Source organism: Thermobia domestica, chromosome 2, assembly GCF_964235325.1.
Source record: "Thermobia domestica chromosome 2, izTheDome1.hap1.1, whole genome shotgun sequence".
NCBI lineage: Eukaryota > Metazoa > Arthropoda > Insecta > Zygentoma > Lepismatidae > Thermobia > Thermobia domestica.
The window spans coordinates 191,313,022-191,334,631 of NC_137455.1; the positions used below are offsets into that span (position 1 = coordinate 191,313,022).

General features: G+C 32.0%; 1 protein-coding gene across 1 annotated transcript in view; it reads left to right on the forward strand.

The window, feature by feature from the left end:
* The window catches only part of LOC145678328 (retinal homeobox protein Rx1-like), a 162,101-nt gene extending 140,707 nt beyond the window's left edge, over positions 1-21,394 (forward strand). The window contains exon 3 of the mRNA XM_081748348.1: positions 17,903-21,394. Within this exon, the coding sequence (XP_081604474.1) occupies positions 17,903-18,328 (426 nt within the window). The 3' untranslated portion in view covers positions 18,329-21,394. The remainder of the gene's footprint in view (positions 1-17,902) is intronic.
* Positions 21,395-21,610: the final 216 nt, after the last annotated feature.

The following is a 21,610-nucleotide window of genomic DNA, read 5'->3' on the forward strand; positions in this document are numbered from 1 at the left end:
TATTATTATTATTATTATTATTATTATTATTATTATTATTATTATTATAAGTTCATTTCTAAAAATAAATAATACTATATTTGTTTCTTTACACTTTTACATCTGATACATCTGACTTTTCTACCCAAGTTAGTCATCTATATGAAAGTGGATCAAACATTTTTCTTTAGAAAGAAAGAACTCTATCGTAATTCTTCATTTTTGTATCAAAAGATCCAATATAATTCAATCAAAAATGTTCTTGTATGCCTTATATCTGGAGAACTACATACAGTGTAGCCAAACCCAAACTATCACTTCACTCAGTATGATGTGCTTATTTCGTACAAAATACGGAAACTCGATTTAGGGCCTGTTCAAAAATTTTGTGACTCCTGATCCAATGGCCAAGATTGCAATATTTTAATGCATTGTTTATCATCCCCAAAAGATTATAAGCTTTTGATCCTTTTTTGGTATCATTCGTAAAATTCTTGTTTAAAAAATAAAGTGTGAAAAATAACGGGAATCTCTCTAATTTTAGTATATGAGAAGAAAGATAAATTTGGAATAGAACTGTGGCGAATATTGCTAATTTTTTTAACATTACTTACTCTTGCATATAATCTGTTCTGTGCTTACAACATAATTTGTAGAAAATTTTTAACCTGAAGAATTTCAATTCAGTTTATACTATAGCTTTTATGTATTTAGTAAAAGAAAAGAAGCAATATTTCTAGAAGAACGAAAGCCTTATTTAGTAAATATTTAATATTACTGAGGATAATAAAATATAATGGAAATTTGCCTCATTTCTACCATATCCCACATAAAAGTTTTACTACGCTATTAAGCAATCATTTATAATATATGTATTCTAGAGCAATAAGAAAATGTGGAATTATATTTAATGATTACTATTCTTTATATGTATGTATTTTCATCTCAATATAGTGTAGCTTTGGACATTATTTTTGCCATTTTGTTTTCCTAAATACGTACATTAACGTCAAAGCCACATTTTTTAAAAACGATATTTCTGTTCCGCAATTTGTATTAGCATTCTATAAAGACATTTCTTATAAGAAAAGAAAACTTGATGTTTTCATTAATGATATATCCATGAGAATGATTCTGCCAAATATAAAATGCATAATCTATTTCTTTTCGTTCCTTTCCCTTCAATTGTTCATTTGTTTCCTCCCACACCTTTTTGATATCTCAACATTCTGCAAGTTCTATAATGCATTATTACCTTCAATACCATTTCGTTTCAAATTGATTGTTCTTTCTGACTACATAATGATAAACATCATACACATATATGAATTGACGCTAAAGCTAGATATAGATGTGATGATAACATACCCTGTTATTTTATACCTTGTTTATCAAAACTAAAAAAAGAAAATATACGTTTTTCATTTTCGTTTCTTGCGCTGGCAAATAAGTTGTGAAGTTGCGTGTGAAGTTGATGTGTGTATGTGTTCTCTATGTCTCTATATATCAAGTAAATTGATCCCTGAGGGGGAGGGGGGAAGAAAAGACAAATCGCAAGTTTTGTGGTATTCTTTAAGACTATCACAGTATTTACAGAAAGCTTTCCTTTTTGTTTATTATTTTTAATAAACGGAAACCTACTACTTTAAAACGTGTATTATAATATTTTTTACAGAACGTTTTTCTAACAAGAATGTTAGTGAAGTAGGCACTTTCTTAAAACAATTAAGCATTCATTAATTTGGGTTCTCAAATTTTCTACTAGTCATTTGTGTTCATTGTTGTATTGTTTAAACTAAATATTAAAATTACTTTATCAATTGTGCACCATTTTTCTATCTAATTAAAACACAATTGAATATTATTAAAAATAACATTTTGTATCCCACTTTCAAAATTCACCAATTTTCTATGTAGAAGTTCATGATTTAAAAAGAAAAATAAATAAAGATTATCTAGGCTTTGCTTGCTTTGTTTATTTATTTATTAGCACTATCCACCGCTGCAGTCTAGTATGAGGCTGTAGATGTAAGATAAACAGGGTAGGTATTAGTAGGATAAATTTTAGAGATAATTTTTAATATGTAAACTAGAATTCTTACAAATGTGATGATTAGGCACTATAGAACTCAACCTTATTTATCGTATGTAATGGAATATATGTAACATTTCATTCAACATTGGATCTGAGACAATTAATTCAATATCCTCTAAGCTCTTCTTCACACAAATGGAACATAAGAAAAAATTGATTTTGAGCATATAGGCCAATACTTAGTTGAATCTCAGAATGATAGGCTTTGACTGTACTTCGATTCTCACATTTGTCGCCGGCAGGAAAAACTTAAATGTTAAACTGCATCATTATTCCATTTCAACTATTTAATATTGCATTATACAATAATAATAATAATAATAATAATAATAATAATAATAATAATAATAATAATAATAATAATAATAATAATAATAATAATAATAATAATAATAATTTTTAAAATATACCTTTGATCACAAGCAGAAATTATAGAAAATGAAATGAAATCTTTAAGTTTTATGTCCCACGCTTATGTCAGCTAGGCTAGGGATTTAGGATTTAGGATTTAGGATTTAGATTTCAGAGCTTTCGGCATCTAAGGCCATTTAGCCTGTCACGATTTGAGGAATGACGTCCCTTGGCGAGCACGCTATCCGGGGAAAGGGAAGGAAGAAAGGGTTGGGGAAGGAAGGAAGCGACCTGGGACCTATAAGTTAGGTACCGCCCTGGCATTTGCCTGGAGTGAATGAGGAAAACCCAGGAAAACTTCATTCAGGGTGGCTGGCCTTAAAAAGCGTGTTACACTTTTTCGACCGAGTGACCCCACCGGGAATCTAGCCCGGGACCGCTCGCATTGAAGGCGAGAGCGTTAGCGACTACGCTACGCGGGACCACACCGGCTAGGCTAAAGGAGACGATGATGATGAGAAATGAATGAAATGGTGGAATACAGAAAGTGTGAGGAAACGGGAGAACCCCGAGGAAACCGACGCACACGGTGTTTGTCCACCACAAAGTTCACTTGGCGCAAACTTGGATCGGACCCAGGATCCCATCCACCAGAGGTGAACGCTCCTCCACTGAGGCACCGCGGCCCCTCAGAAATTATAGAATAATTTTACAAGTACGGATCTCGGTTTACAAACTCTTGGTTTGCGAACAATTCGGTTTACGTACAACTTTCGTAAACATTTTTTTCCTCTGCTTATGAACAATGTTTCGGAACACGAACGTTCACACAGACCTGTAATTCCACGTGCCTATTAGCGCTTTTGAGCATTTGTCATAAGCATGGTCTGTCAGAATTTTTGTTCAGAAACTACTTTAATTTTTTTAATTTTATATTTATTTATTTACCTTGCAGTTTTTGATTTTAGCCTTCATACCGTATGGTTTACTTTAGTATTACTTGCCTTTAAATACAATAATGCTATTTTCATTTTACTTAGGTATGTTTGTTCGTTACAGAAAGAACACATATACGAGGGTCATCATTTAATTCAAAGTGGCAACATAGTTGTGAAATGGAATGTAGTGAATCACTCATCTCAAGAAACTTACAATCCTTCCATGTAGTCTCCGCCAGCCTATTCAACCCTTCGCCAGATGTCTGGTAACCGTTGAATATCTGTTAAAGCACAACTTTGTAAGAGGGTGTTGTCAGTGCGCCTTAAGACACGAAGAATGCTGGGAATGTCTCTGAAACGTTTTTCCCTTAGAGGTTCTTTCATTTTTGGGAAAAGATCAAAATCGCAGGATCTCATATCCGGGGAGTATGGCGGGTGCTCCAGTACCTCCCAACCCCATCGTCGTAACAGAGTATGTACTGGATTAGCTGTATGGCATCTGGCATTGTCATGTAGGAGAATTGGTCCAAACTCCAGGAGGTGTGGACGTTTGCGCCGCAATGCTGGTCGCAAATGGTGACTGAGGTATGAAGCATAGTATGCAGCATTGACGGTAACGCCCGGTGGAACTTGATGTGACAGGATAATGGCTACGTGGTCGTATGACATTATCATCATCACCTTCACGTTTGCTGGCTCTTGCCTAAGCTTTTCCAGTAGTGGAGGTTCTGAGTGCCACCATTCACTCGACTGACGTTTCAATTCAGACTCGTAGGTTCTTCCCCACCTTTCATCACTTGCAATAATGTGGTGCAAGAAGTGATCACCATCCCCATTGTAACGTTGATGGTGTAGGCGCGCACATTCCCACCTATGCAACTTTTGAACCTTGGTCAGAGCATGGGGTACCTATCTGGCTGCAATTTTCAGCATCCCAAGATCTTGTGTTAGCATGCGGAACACTGATCCCCCCAAAATGTTCAGCTCTTGCGCTTATTCACTATAAGTCCAGCGTCGATCACCGTCAAGCAGTGTCCGTAGTCTTGGAAGCGCATATGCCCTCCACCGTGTATTTTGTCTGTTGACTGTCGTCCTGACTGAAATGCTGCAACCATCTCGCCACTGTCCGATACAGTACACCAGCTTCACCACAGACCTTTACTAATCCTTTGTGAATCGTTTTAGTAGTTTGCCCTCGTGCCACCTGGAATTTCATAAACACACGCTATTCTGCACGCGTGAACATTGCGTTAGGGTGGTATTTCACACAAGAATCACTCTAACAGTACTACTCGCCACTCACACCGCCATATGGGACCGTAGCAGCGTTGAACTGACTCGTACACATCCAAGGAACACGCTACGTTCGTTATTTGTCTCCTGCCCACACGACACTCCAATCGTAGCAGTGTTGCCAGTTCGAGTTAAATGACCCTCGTATATATGTTTTTACTCTCCTGTAAACGTTGCAAAATGATAGTTATTAATTTCTTTTCCTGAGCCCTACATATTCATGTTTCTGTGGCTAGAAAATTGATTAATTGTGTTAATGTTAATTTCTATGGGAAAAATAATTTCGAAGTAGAAAGGAATCCTATGGTCCACTGTGTACCGTTAGTGTAAAGTCCTCAAATCGAAAATCCGATTTCTTGAGTTAATATTTACAAAATCGAAAAAAAAAAATACAATCACAATATAATTGTCATTTAAACAGATTTACTAATAAAACCTTCTTCTGGCTAAATGGTTTTAGTTCGTGTTTCAGATGTAAGAAGCCCTAGTTCGAATCCTAGTGGAATCTTCTTTAGTTCGAATTATTCCACGATAAGATGTAAGTTTATGTTTTGTTGTAATCCAAACAAAGTATATAGCAATTAATATTTCATCTTTTTTTCTCCTGGTGATAATTACGACAGTTATAGTTTACCCTCGGGCATTAGGTCTCTCGACACTTCTGCGCATGACAGAAGTAGAAGAGTCCACTAGGAAAAAAAAAGGTATGTGTACGTACGGACAATAATTGTTCGTTTTTTCTTGTGGGAGCGACTCTGGGGACGAGAGAAAGAAGGTTGGAAGTTTAAACATAGTTGCCAAACAACGTAAATTGGTTCCAGATCAGCAGTATATTCTAGTTAGGCGATGATGTCACGCAGTGAACAGAGCACGCGTATTTTAAATACAGCATCTTTCTCTACAGTAGACATACTTTGTCTTGTGCAGTTTACTGCATTTTTCTAGTTCTTTCTCTTCCCTGTTTCGTGTTTATGCTGGGGTGTGTTTTTGTGTTTGTGTGTGCGTGCGTCGTAGATCCCCAGTCATGCCAAACGGACAACAATCACTGATTATTGTGCTTTCAGTGGTGTAGGTCCACTTTGATTTTATTCTCATATTATTATTTATAAAATCTTATCCGGTATAGATTTACTGTCCCGGGTTGGCAATACTGTTCAAACAATTACTTTAACGTCCACGCGAATAACCAACGCCTTCCTACCTTTATTTTTATTTATTTATTTATTTTTTTACACACTTCTCTCCTTTCATTAAGATTGATTCTCCTTGTCACTGCCAACTGGAGGTCTCAAACAGTACTTCTTTCACATTAGCTATGCTCATCTAAAGAAGAAATGTTATGAAAGTACAAAATTTTAGAGTTATCACTTTAGACGTTTTTTGTCCACACCAATTAGGCAAGGATTAACACTTTCAAAAAATTATTGGATTTAAAATATTGTGCTATCAGTGTTTATACTGTATAATTTAGCACTGGCTTCATTTTGTTGGCATTTCCGGGAGCAGTGGGGATTTCAGATTTTTTCCCGGGACGATGATTTTCAATACATTGGATGAAAGTAATATTGGTGCCCATGTTAAGGAAGATCGAAAATATGCGCATTCTTAGCCAACTCCTGAAATCATCACTGTTGAGGATTAAGACTTCAAGTCTAATTACGATTCTTCAGCCCTCTTTCAAAGAACCTAATTAAAGGAAGAAATCTGAATAAGCTATATGCTGCAATGAACAGAGAACACAGTTAATTGTTCACTTTGTCATTGCGCTAACTTGTAATTCGCAAGCTTATTGCATTGTTGGTAAACAAATTTTTTACAAAAACTACAAAAAATAGATGTTACAGACAGAAAATAACAGATAGTCGTCGAGATGTATTTGTATTGACGTAAAATGCCTCCAAAACTCTATTATTATTTTATTTAAATAGAACAAAATAGTTAAGGTACACTCATGTCCAAAATTATTGTCGCATGTCTATAAATATGTTGTTTTAGGAATATAATTTGATAACGAAATCGCCCGGTATTTCTTATAATGTTTGTATGTGTATAATCGGCAAAGACATGTATGTGACAAATTTCATGTCAAAACAACAGTAAATAATAATAATAAAACGAAAATAAAACTTTCTTCTCCATTTAGCAAGATTTTGTTTTATTCATTCTAATTTTCGTATTTATAATCCTTTCCCTATGAAATTTACCACTAATATACATTTCCTGATTATACACATAGTATCAGTATTAAAAGTACCCTGAAAAATCTTTATCAAATTATATTCTTACAAGAAGACAGTTATAGATATGCGACAATCATTTTGGACATGAGTGTACATATGGAATTACGGATTTCTATGTTTCGTTTCATAGCACACCCCCATGAACATAGTTTCTTATTCTGTAAATGTGTTGAGTATATCCAAGAGAGAGAAGTTTTTTGTATTGATTAACTGCCATGAAACCGGGTCGAAACCAAATAATCTCCTACTAGGTTATACACATAGAAAAAAAAAGAAACAAATTTCCTGTGATTCTTATCTTTCTACGATCACCCTCTGCGCCTAATTAAAGGTGTTCTTCCTTCCCCAACGTTAACAAACGCAAAAGAATCATTGTTTTTCGTTTTCCTTCCTTATTTTTATTGTTTATAACGGTAAAAATGTGTGTGTGTATATGTATATTGATTTGTTGTTTGGTAGTAGTGTTGGTACCATATGTTTCAATCTAGAGACAAGGTGTTTGTTCCATTAATGAATAAGACTATACGTAGATCATCAATCACGTCGGTCTACAATTCATATTCGCATACATTTATATACTTAATATACACTTACATATTGAGTACTTACAGTGTGTATATATGTTCGTAATGATACGTTTTTCTAAAGATCCAAATATCACTTTTTCATGAAAAAGGCCCATTTTCTAGAAATAAGAATTTGTTTTTTAGCAGCTGTTAATAACCAACTGATAACAACTTACTCACATAAATGTCTCATAGACTGTTGTACCTTTTTCACATTAGTAAAACATACAACATGAATTATTAGTATTAGAACAAATAAATTAAAGAGGAAGAAAGAGAATGTCACAAATGTAAATAGATTTTTACACTCCACATCGACTGCCAGTCAGTCATTAATGCAACAGCTACGTATGTATTTATATTACTATTATTGTTGTTGTTCGTAAAATAATTTTCTGTTCTTATCTTGCTGTAATGCACAAGTACTTAACGTGAGAATGAAAAACGCGTTTGTAATGTGTGTAGAAATCCCTCATGTACGATAATCACTCAAATTACTTCAATAACGTTATTTATAATTTCATTAATTTCTATATAAATGTTGAAACAATAAATTTTAACCAATTATGAGAGCGAAATATCTCTGTATTGTCTAGTGATATTAAGGGAAGCTGCTGTAGAAGTTAAAGGGGTAAATGGTACGATGATAATGCAAACGATCCTTTGTTGGATATCAGATGATGCTAGGAATTTCTAGTGGGGAGTATTGTGTCCATGAGTCTTCTAAGAGTTCTTGTATATTCCATTTTGAGAAAAAGTAATTTTTTTTTTTGAGTTTAACATCCCACGATTATGCCCGTTAGGCTAAGGGAGGCAATGAAGGAAAGTGAATGATAATGCAAGGATTGGTGGAATGAGAAGGTGGGAGAAAACGGGAGTACCCCGAGAAAATCCACGAGCACGCTATTGTCAACCACAGACTTATTTGGTTTGGGGATCGAACTAGGAACCCCATGCACCAGAGGCAAGCGCTCTACCACTGAGACACCGCGCCCCCTCTATATTCTATTTTGTTTTACTCTCTACCTTCATTTCACCAACACCCCATTCTTATATACGAGTTACCATTTTCTTATATGTCAGATCCACCTCTCTAACCTATCGTGTTTGGCTACTATGAAACATTAAACAAAATATTTTATTGCATTTGTTCTATAAGAAAGTTACAAAAAACGTAGAGAGTTTAGATATTTTTACTAGTGGGTAGTATTGCCATACATCTTTTGTTTTGTTTTACTAAGACTGGTTTTCCTAACTTTTAGGTGCTAGAATATATCCTGATTGATATTCTAAATATTCGGAATCTTAAGAAATGATTTGCAAACTTTCGCTAAATAACAATTCTCATCTTTCTCCCACAATTTGAAATATGTAATTGTGCTTTGTGTTTATCACATAAAAACAGCTTTCAAACGCTATATAATGTAGTTTGGTTGCTCGCTTCCTGGTTTGGAGTTGAGCTCTGTACATATTTTGCATTTAAATTATCTATTTGGAAAGTTAAAAAATATATATCCGGAGAGAGCTTGTTTCCTCTGAGAAAGAAAGCTTTTCCTGGGCTTCTCGTAAACTCATCTTTGAATATAAGAATAAAAAGAAGTATTTTTTATAAAAAAAATACAATTCCATTATGTCAATTCTTGCAATTGACCTCAGCATCTAAAGATGAAAAATACTAACAGTAAGGACTTTTTTTAAAATATGAAGACTTATTTTTATATATGATTACGCCGTCTTCCCTGTAATGAATTTTTGATATATTTGTTTTCTTATACCTAGACATTTTAGATGTTTCATGAAAATTCATATTAGGTTTCCTAGGAAGAAAGAATTCACAACTAGTTAAAAATAAATAAATAACAACATAGCACGGAAGCAAGGAAAATTACAGAAAAACGTTAGAAAATTACTTGCAAGGGATGTGCAAGAGTTGGAAACAGTAGCCTCCGACTTACATCAATTCGCAGTTACACAATAAATCTCGAAAATTATAAGTACTAGCGCATACGAACGTATTTGCAGCGTGTGCGGCTCTGGTAACCACTCTAGTATGTAACGATATTTGTAATATGTGAATTTTTATACTGCACAGACGTATATACACATATTTTGTGGATATATTAATATTAAACATTACAATTTCTTACGAAGTTACAATTAAGTAATTTACAAATTCGACTTACGTAAAATTCAAATTACGTAAAGATTTACAGAACGCATTGCTTACGTAAGTTGTGGGTTTGCAGTTAATCCTATTTCTTGAAACTGGAGAGCATAGTTCAGAGACTGGGTCAAGTATGATGTATTTCTAGTATTGTTTGTTTCCGGTGGATTCCAAAGAAATGTGCTATATATGGAATTTACAATGGTTATGCTTTGCCTTGATCTACAAACTTTATATTAAAAGATGCAATTGTATCTTCTTTTTGCCTAAATTTCTGAAACAAGAAATTATAAAAATTAAATAGATCAATCGTAAGTAAACAAAAAAGTCGTATTACATAAATATAAAATGTCAAATATATAGCAGCTCCTGCTTTCTTTACATACCAACCATACTGTTTGGAACCGAAAATGAAACTTTTTCATACCTTGAATTTTTGTTGTTATCGGAAATGACCACACGATGGAAATGACAGAGTATTCAATAGTATTCAAAAGTAATAGTTGTATGAAAAAGAATATCTTTTTAAAAAAATATTTTTGTTCATTCTTTAACATTTTTGTTTCTTGAGAATTTTTTTTTAAAAATATAATTTAATGCTTTTTTTTAAATGAACAATGAAATAAATAACTGAATTTTTCCTTTTGATTCCATCTCTTCGGCAGTGAAAAATACATGTGTGCGTGTGTATTTAACTATATTCTGTATAGTATATGATAACTTTACATAAAATAGTGAATAATAATGTTTTATGTTGTAAATATAAAGGAAATTATAAATAAAACTATTGAAAACCGCGAAAAAAATTAAATAAGCATATGAGGCAAAGGATGTACAACAGTTGTTGAAAATACATTCTATAAAACTTAATGGAAATTGAAAACGAAATTCTTAAACAATCGAAGGGGGATTAATTGTAAAATAAATTACTAGAACTAAAATCGAACAAAAAAGGAAATGAAATATATATTTGAAGGAATTGGATCGTTGCAAATCAAAAACAATAATTTGATCGAAAACTTATTTGAAAAAAGATTTCTATAACTTTTACCAATGAGAAAAAGAGATAAATTCCTACTGAAAGTAAGATATGAGAAACGTCAGTTTATCATACCAACAAAAAAAAGTTCGAAATCTTTGCAATTAAATATAGAAAATGCTTCTGAAACACTATTATTTCATTCTATTTGAAACTACGCGTATTTTTTTACCTTTTTCTTTAAAAAATATGATTAATTTTAGTTTGTGCCTTTTTTTCAGCGCATCTATTAGAAACATGAGTAAATTTTTAAAATGCTTTTCTTTTAATTTTAAACTAATGACTGGAGGGATCCCACTCTGTGACAAAGCTAAAATAAATAAAGAAGTTTACGAGCACATTATGAATGTTCTTAATTTTATTTTTTTAAAAAGAGGTTTAATTAAAACTATGTTCAACACATTCTCAACTTTAGGCCCTTTTCTTCCTTTCTTCCTATTACGGTATTTTTTATAAAGCAAACAACAAAAATATATAACGCTAGTAATTACACGTTGATGGATCCTCAGGATATGTAACTAAGTTTAATTAGTCAAGCAAGCACGTTGCGAGAATGTAATAAAGTTTTGTCAGAACATTTCATCATCTAATGATAACATTTTTTTTAAAAAAAATGAAAGACGTCAATTCTAAAAGAGAACACAAAATTACCTAATTTTCTCTTTATTCCTTCCTTTTTTTTGTTTTTATACAAAAAATTAAATTAAAATCTCTTATTTCTTTATAAGATCTTCAAATCCAATATTATGTGTTTCTAGATTGATCGGGTCAACTGTCAATTTTTATATATAGTATTTTATTCTTAATAATGGTTTAATTTTTTGCGTCTTCAAGTAATACAAGACATAAAATTTAATTTTGGCACACATATATATGATATATACGGGGCATTCAACTTAAGACAAACCACGTTAAGTTTATCGTCTTTAACTAATACTTTTACCATTATCACTGGACGTATGAGTTGCCTTCTTTCCATTAAGATTCTTACAAAGAGCTCCTTCGTGACTAAGCGATTAGCCTTCGCGCCTTTGGCTTGGAGACACGGGTTCGATTCCCGGCGAAAGCTCACGTGGTTCAGATTCCGCGTTAATTAGTATGTCCGTTTCATATAGTTGAAAGAGACATTAAAATCAACTCAACTCTTGCAAAGAATGAACTGGTTCATGGAACTTTTGTATCAATATCTTAGATTAACGCTCTTCTCAACAACCTTAAAAATATTTTCAGATTAGTTTTGTTCTAGAGTGGCTAACAGAAAATACCCGGAACCAATTTTCCATGAAAAAGATACGTCTTCGTATCTACTACTGCAATAGCGGATACTGATGAGAAGATGGGTACTTATTCAACTCGAAATTCTTGCACTGAGCTATAGAACTCGAGCTTTTCTACTAACACCAAACGTTATCAAGCCAATAATTAGTTACTGGCTTTCCCCATTTCTTAAAGTAACTATTAGCTACAAATAAACATTTCCCTGTTATTCTGTTGTTGGGAACAACACTATAAAATTTCTTAGTTCTCTCTTTTTCAAATGAACACCCCGATACTTTCTCTAATTTTCTATCCCAAAATTCTTATTGGAAGGGTATTCTTTAAATAAACTGTTTAGCTTTAAGGCATAAAACAAGATTCACAAAGTAAACAAACATTTTAAATGATGATTTGATCTAAAATATATTCTTCAAATTAAATGAAATCTTTAACGTTCTGTGATTAAAATCTTGAGATTGAAAGGTAGGGGTGACAGAGAAGTACAAGTGAATAATAGAAGAACCGGTAAAATGAAGATAAAGGGGAGGAGAAAGAGAAGAACTCCCGTAAAACACAAAACCAAAATGTTTGTTAATCACAAGTTGCTCACATTTAGTTCTTCATGGTTTGAATTCCTTGTGTTTCTACTTCGGTGAGTTAGACTGGTTTCTATCCTGATGAGAACTCATGTGATTTGAATTCCAGGATAAGCAATATATCGACGTCTTATGGTAGCAGACATTCATGATTTTACATCTATGATGAAATGTCATGTTAAACTCCATATACAAGGAAGTTACTTGTTAAGCTTCAGGTCCAACTTTATGCCTAGTCTTATCCAGCATCGATGCTGAAAACTGACATTAAACTCTATGGATACATAAAAAGTCACATGTTAAGTTTTAGGTCCAACTGAATGTCTAGTCCTAGGTAGCTGAAAAATTGTTAAACTTTTTTTTATACAAGAAAAGATCCGATGTTAGACTTCAGGTCCAACTGTATGAATAACGTTAGATAGGACTGATGCTGAAAAATGACATTAACCTCTATAGATACATAAAAATCCAATGTTAAGTTTTTGGTTCAACTGTATGTATAGTCATAGATAGCATCGATGCTGGAAAGTGGCGTTAAATTCTATGGATATATAAAAGATTCCATATTAAATTTTGGGTTCAACTATATGTCTAATTTTAAAATAGCATCGATGCTGAAAAGTTACATTAAACTCTATAGATACAAAAAGGGCCCGTGTTAAACTTTAGGTCCAACTGTGTGTCCAGTCTTAGGTAGTTTCGACGATGGAAAGTGACGTTAAACTCTATGGATACAAGAAAAGAGCCCAATTTAAACTACATGTTAGGTTCTACATGTTTAATCTCATATAGCATCAATGGAAAGTGACGTTAAACTCTAGAGATGCAAGAAAGTCTCATATAAAGTTCGGGTCCAACTGTATGCCTAATCTTATGTAGCATCGAGATAGAAAGTTATATTAAACCCTTTGGATACAAAAAAAGTTCCCATTTTAAGCTATTGGTCCACGCTTCATTTAGCTTACATTACGTGTTGTATAGAACGCAAAACCACCCAAACTAATGAGCATATAGATCTAGAATAAAACCATTAATATTCCTCCTCAGAAGAGATTTTCATACTACTGACGCACAAAATTATATCTGAATGAAATACTTCCCTTATTTACTCTTGCGCTCTATCATGAGTAATGTATTAAATTGTATTTAAAACTATTATGATGTCAATATTTAATTCGATTTTGTTTTGTATTTAATTTCAATAGAAATTTTGTAGGTTTTACGTAAGTGAACGTATCTTTAAAAAGACAAATAAGTTTTGATTGAACGTTTCTGTACAGTGAAAGCACCTGACAATCATTGTATAACAAAATACTTTGGTTTGGTAATATTTACCTGTACCTTGGGCAGAAAGTACTCATACATATGCACTATACTTAGTAGAATGTTCATTTCATATTAACAAAAGAAGAATGTTTTTAATATATGTGAGTGATTATTATGGGATAGTTGTTGATATGGACATGTTTTATGGTTACCTAGTCAGTGAATTTGTGTACTTAACAGTTTTAAGAAAAGAATACTATAAATTATATCAAATAATAAACCAGTTTAATATCGTTTATAGACGTTGTCAGTTTTATTAAAAAGGTGAGATTAATGGTATTTAAAGATCGAAGTTAATATTTTTAATGTCAAAGAATTACTACCACTTCGGATTTTTATCTCAGCAAACGAACCAGGTTTACGACTATCTTTTGATAAGTCGTTGTAAAAATTTTGGTTTACCTCACCCGGGACTTTGTAAATTCAGTTCCCGAAGAAGAAGAGTAAGGTTGAATTTACTTTTATATTACCGTTAATGCATACGAACTTAACCATATTGCGAAGTGGTAAAGTAAGCATAAGAAAAATGGTCAACGAAACAATGCAGCAGGAATCACTTACTAGTGACCAAGGTGAAACTAGTGGAACACCAGGTTTGTCATCAGAGGATCGACTCTTGTTAGCTTTACAGCGACAATTCAGGCAGATGTCTACCGAGATAAACAAGCAATATGAAGAATTGAAGCAGACCATGGAACAGAAGTTCAACGAATTTAACAAGACCATGGAACAGATGTTCAACAAATCTAACCAGACCATGGAACAGAAGTCCAACGAATCTAACAAGACCATGGAACAGAAGATAGAACTGAGGTTTGACGAAGCTAACAAGCAATATGAAGAAAGTTGTCCGAAGAGTACTGATGAGCAAAACATAGATGGTGTGACGACACAGCATGTCATGGATAGGAACTATCACTCAACAAGAACAAGGAATGAGAAAAAGAAGGTAAAGTCCAGTGTTAAGATGCGTGAAATTCGAGATATGAGCAAATTCATTGGTAAGTGTAATGAAAATGACTTTTTGCTGGCAAATAGAGATGCCACCCTTAGAAATCAACACTTCAATCCTCGATTGCATAAATCTGTTGTAGAGTTTGTTGTAAATGTCTACAACGAATTAAAGGTCGTTAATCCTTTGCAATCGGAATCGAGAATAATAGCATCGATTCGAAATTTGCTTCCATTTAAATTGCAACAGATCTTATTTTCCACACAGTGTATGAGTTTCTTATTGATGCTTGTCCAATGCTACGAAACTCAATACCATACTATGAATCCACAATCCATGAATCCACAATCAGGAATGGGTAAAAATAAGAATAATTCAGATCATTTGGTGCCTGTTCGGAATTTAAATATTCGGAGTGTGAATAATACAGAACCTAACCTAAGCCGAGTATACTCTAGCAATCAAAATGATCAGAATAGACAAGGTTATGTAGGGAATCCGCCTAACCTAACTAATCATGGTAATTATGATGTCAGATCACTCAACCGCAATAGATATAAAAATAATCGACGTAATGTATGGCGAAATTCCAGAAATACAGCGAACTACGTGGATAGACGTAATTGGAGATCAAGAGATGGGACTTCATACCAAAATCAGAATCACGGTGAAAGACATCTACAACATCATATAGAACATAATCATGATAGCGCAGTACAATGTACTTTATTAGAACCGTGTGCAAGTTCGAACGTAACCTGATTACCGTTACTGAAATTAGGTTAAATTCATGTTAGTTGTAGATTCTTGTAAATTTTCATTTTAAAGTTTATGTGTTAATATCAATAATGAAAACGATTCTTTAAAATACTTGAATTGCTTAAATAGAGTTTTAGGTAGACTGGAAAATTAATTTTCAAATGATTTTTATTCTTTCTTGTTAATATGAGGAATTATAATTCGATTTATAATTAATTAAAAGCAAAGATTAGTTATATTAGATTGATGTGTGTTGAAAATTTAATTGTCCAAGATTATGTTTAAAAGAAGCTCTATTCTATAAAACTAATTATTCAACGACTAACTTGAACGAGATTCTTCTTTATTATAACATCTTAGTGCTACTATGTATATCTTTAAATGCAACATCTAACTTATTTGTTATTTAATGCGCCCGCAAAGATTAATATTATTTGTAACCCACGTTTGTCCTTTACATTTTTTGAAATCGCACCCGTCGACGACTAATTAAATAAGCGACGATATTTTAATAAGAAAATATATTAATAATATAATGGATAATAATGAAATAAATATAATTAATGTAATTAAAGATAAATAATGATGAAATGAAAGAATTGTTATGAATGTATTTATATATATATGTATATGTAAAATATAATGAATAGATATACAAGGTGCGATCAAAATATGATGGACATATGTGATGTAAACAACACTAATGTTAACGGACCAGTGGTTCTTGAAGATAAAAGCCAAGCCTACTCATGACTTTTATATTCAGTCCCTTTGTCGAGCGACATTTTTATATAACAAAATACTTTGGTTTGTGTAATATTTACCTGTACCTTGGGCAGAAAGTACTCATACATATGCACTATACTTAGTAGAACGTTAATTTCATATTAACGTAAGAAGAATGTTTTTAATATATGTAAGTGATTATTATGGGATAGTTGTTGATATGGACATGTTTTATGGTTACCTAGTCAGTGAAGTTGTGTACTTAACAGTTTTAAGAAAAGGATACTATAAATTATATCAAATAATAAACCAGTTTAACATCGTTTATAGACGTTGTCAGTTTTATTAAAAAGGTGAGATTGATGGTATTTAAAGATCGAAGTTAATATTTTTAATGTCAAAGAATTACTACCACTTCGGATTTTTATCTCAGCAAACGAACCAGGTTTACGACTATCTTTTTGATAAGTCGTTATAATTGCATATATGTACTTATTCTACACAAATTTATACAGTTATTATTATTGTACAGAAATTATGTTACTGCAAGAAACAGTTATATACGGAATCAATACTACTTTTTTTATTTAAAAAATGCCATATTATGATTACAAATAGGATACAAACTGTTTCAGTCGAAAGGTTTAAAGTACCGAAATGCCTCATTCGACATAATTTTTTGTGTAAAATAACATTAATGCGCCTTTGTACTTTTCATTTTAGAAATGGTTGAAGTAGATAGCATCAGAAAATAGCAAGGAAATATATCTCAACGCTATATAAACATGTTAATTAAAATAATTAATTAAAGGAAGAACTTCTATAGTATAACACAAATATATTTCACGTACTTCTAAAAAGCTAAACAACATTTAATTTATTGAAAATTGCCAAAGGCACTTTAGCGTATTATTATATGTTTTTGTACACATATTTTTTTTTATCAACATGACTTTAGATTAGTATAAGTATAGAATTTCAAAATAAGAAATAAAGTCTGTTGCAAAAAAGAGAAAAATTACTTTTGTGTGAGAAAGGGGTTGAATGTTTCATAATATGAATCAAAGCAAGTAGCATAGCAGAGTTATAAGAGGATAATGTTTTAAAAAATACTGTTGGAAAAAAGAAAAAGTGACTATTCCACAGGGAAATAATACTAGAGATGAAATATCAATAGACTTTGTCGTTTATCAAATGTCTAAAATTGTGTTCCTTTGTATGAGATTTTTTCTTTCTTATTCGGAATGTGCTGTAATAATGCATGTTGGAATGTTGAAACTAAATTTACCGCAAAAATAATGAAACGTCACACTCTCTTTTTTGAAATGGACTTTCCATTTATATTTTTCAAGATTTAACGATGTTAAAATGAAATAAAATATCAAATTTAACATCACCAAAGATACTTTGAAAGTAGTTAATTAATGGAAGTGGATGATTATTAATTAATTGGTTGAATGAGGACGTGAGGAAAACCAGAACCTCGAGAATATCCACGGACATGAATAATGTTGTTGCTTAGTTGTCTTACTTATGCCAATTATACATGCTTACTTGTCTTAAGACAGAGAATACAAGAATTAATTGTTAAATTTATATTTTTCTTTCTTTTAAATTCCAGGTATGGTTTCAAAATAGGAGGGCCAAGTGGAGACGACAGGAAAAGATGGAAGCGGCACGTCTTGGACTTAATGAATACTCCGTAGGTTCCCTCACACGGTCCACGGGAACTAGTCTCACACTACCTGTAGATCCGTGGCTCGCTCCGCCACTGCTGAACTCGACACTCTCGCATGCATTACCAGGGTTTCTATCTCATCCACAGACAGGATATCCTTCGTATTTAACCTCCCCCGCGTCCGCTCCCGTCGCTAATGCTCTCGTCACGTCGTCTTTAGCATCGTCTCTCTCGCCAGCAGTGACTCTCGCCACCGAATCTAAAATGAACTTAGATGGTCCGGATCCAAGAAGCACCAGTATCGCTTCTTTGCGACTGAAAGCCAAAGAACATGTTGAATCGATTACAAAAGGACTTCAAATGGTCTAATGTATATAGTTCGATCGTTCAAATTTGTCCAAAATATTGATGAAAACACACGAAAGAAACAATCGTCAACTCTCTTCTATCCAACAATTCGACCATTAAATTCAAGATCTCCAGTCAAGAAAATAATAATTTCTTCCTTTTATATTACAAAACGAAATGTTACGTTTAGCTTATGTCAAAATTTACAATGTTTAAATTTAATCCCAATACATTCAGTATAATTTAAAAATAATTTCTGTTTTGTTTTGTTATATTAAGTAAGTCACTTATACAAAATATTATCATCACTATGTGTAAACAAGGTACAACATATTAAGACGGAAATATAAATTTTCAAAGAAATTTGTACTTCTATCTTGATAAGATTCGTGTTTAGTAGACAACAAACGCAAAGTCAGTTACAGCTGTCTTATTTAATAATTAAGGTTTAAGTGATATGTTCCATCTGATATTAAATCAAATTAAGGATACTGGTTTGAAGTAGTGTTGGATGTCGTTTGTACTTGTTTTTCAGCATGTACTATTCCATTTGCAATGTTTTTGTACTTTGGAGCTTTGGACTACAATGGAACTTAAAATTATGTGTTATGTATTATAGTTTCATGTTATATAAAAAATCAATAGCTGTATTATACCTTCCTTTACATAGTAAGATGAGATTGTAAGAAGGAAGATTCTACATATATATTAGGTACTAATTATAATTATAATTTTATGTTAAACAAAGAAAAATTGATGTCTTAAATCCAGTGATCTAGTAGCGCCAGAGGGACGGAGGCTTTTGAATCTAGTCAAAATATTTAAAAATTAAGAAATCTAGTATCTTTAGATAATATTCGAATGTAGTTTTGTATCTCAAACCACCCTTTTAAATATTTTTCACAACATAAGTCACGTATGGGTATATAGATATATTTCTTTACACTCATAGTTTATTTCTTATTTTTGATTAAGTACAAATCTTTTGTTTACTTTTAATTGAAACGTTAAATAATATCGAATATTACCGTTTGATATGACATAAAAACAGTATGAGACAAAAACACAGAAACGAAGATATGCTTTTACTTACATATGTAAATATTGTTTAATTTATGTAAATATCTTCTGTATTTGTATTGGTCCATGAATACATGGGTTCAACAAAGCCATTTAAGTCTTAATTATAATAGCTGCCATTTTGTACACCACAAGCCCGAGCTGATAATATTATTCAATTTTACCTCTTCTGAACTCGTGAACTCTTCTTACACCTTGAACGATAAAAGATATTGTTTAGTTTACAGTAAATCAAACTTTTATTGTAATTCAATTCATTTGTGTTTCTAATTGGAGAATCTTTAAATTTACACCTACATCTCAATTTTCATGCTGCTATTAATGTATTGTAGAGATAACATACTAGAATCAACTCAACAATTTTCTAAAGTTTTTTTCACAAATAACTGAGCTCCGTATTATCATATAATGAATACTGCAATTATGCTGTGGGAATTAGGGTCAGTATATGTCATTTTGTTAGCTTGATCTTTCATAAGAACATAGTTTATGCATTGAGAATTGGAAAGAGAATAATACATAAGAATAAACACTATTTCTTTAACATTATTACTTTTGTTAGTATTGCAGTTTAACATTACAGTAACATAAATTTAATAGAAGCCATCACTGAAAGGTTACATATATTGGTATGTTAAGTCCAAGTAGATGTAAGCATGAAAAAAATATGGTACAAACCACTGTATCAAATGGCAATTCTCTACCTTGTTTTTCGTGTACTCTTCCAATCTGATTAGATCTAGAACTCTGATATATTAAAAAAAAAAAAAACTTCAATTGTCTTATATATGCTAAAAGTAGTCACGTCTAAAAAAAGTTAACCATAGAAACTATTGTTTGTTCTTTATTTTATTTTTCGGTGGAACGTGAATGCAAGGACCTTATAAACCTTGAACCAAACTCATCTCATCTGCATCAATCTTGGCTCGGTGGTAGACCTTGATCTGCTATACAAGCTTCTGAAATATTATGGAGTGATGACCTTTTGTACCTAAGTTATACGTAAAATTTTAAAAAATCAATCTCAATTATTTGGAAATCAGTTGATAAAAGTCTGCTGTCATTCTTGAATGTAGTAGTATGAAATATTAAACAGAACGTAGTTTTTAATAAATAAGGCAGTTGTAATTGTATAAAGGTACAACTTTGTTTATAAATTGGCCACTATCTTCATTTATAATATCATCATAACTAGTATATTACAGTTTAGTGTTTGGCCTTGGGATGAATATCGTAAACAGCCAGAGAAAATTTGCATCTTTGTATTGACTTTCTTCTGCTAATGAATAAGAATAACGATATTTTAAAGGAAGGTACTTGACCACGTTTTTGGAACAAGATTGTGGTTAATCAGTGAAGAAAACAAACAAACAAACAAAAACGGTGTTTACTAACAATATCATTAAATGTTAAACCTCTGTTTACTTCAAATTTACTTTGTATGAAATTATCACCGAAGCTGGTTGTAAATAGCTGGGAAAAAAGTGAAATGTATATTTATGAGAAGAGAGAGAGACAAAACGTAATATTGTTAATTTGATATGTGAGTGTTAAACAAAACATGTGGCTATTGTTATATTCTAAGGAAACAAATTTTGACCTTCATAATGCAATTAGTTGTTATCGATTACCCACTCACCCGCCGAATGAAGAAATCATTATTATGAGAAGGTACTCATACATAAACCTTGAATTTGAAAATGATATGATTCTGAGAAGTATCTGCACCCATATTACTAAAAGGAAGAACAAAAAAAAAAAAAAAAAAAACTGATCTCATGTTAATAACAAAGTATGTATGTTAATGTTGTGGTTTATTATTTGTGACGACACAAGATTTTAAATTAAAATAACGCAAACCGTTTAAAAAGGACAGAATCAAACTTTATATTCACAACAGAAATGGATGGAGAGAATGTGTGAAGTCACAAAACGAATCTTGTAAAACATATTGTACATTAAAAGTTCAAAAATATCTATATATATATATAAATATTTAAAAATGAAATTGTTTTCCTTTTATTTATATACACTAATTTTCTTATATAAGTAAACCCTCATGATAGTGAATTCATAACTCATGAAATTTGTAAAGAACCAATACTCACTACCAACACTGAATGTAAATACATCCTATAGCAATTTTTCAGAAATTCCCACTGATTAAAGGAAAAATGTAATATTGTCTCATAGTATTTCTTGTGTTCAGACATACAAGATATC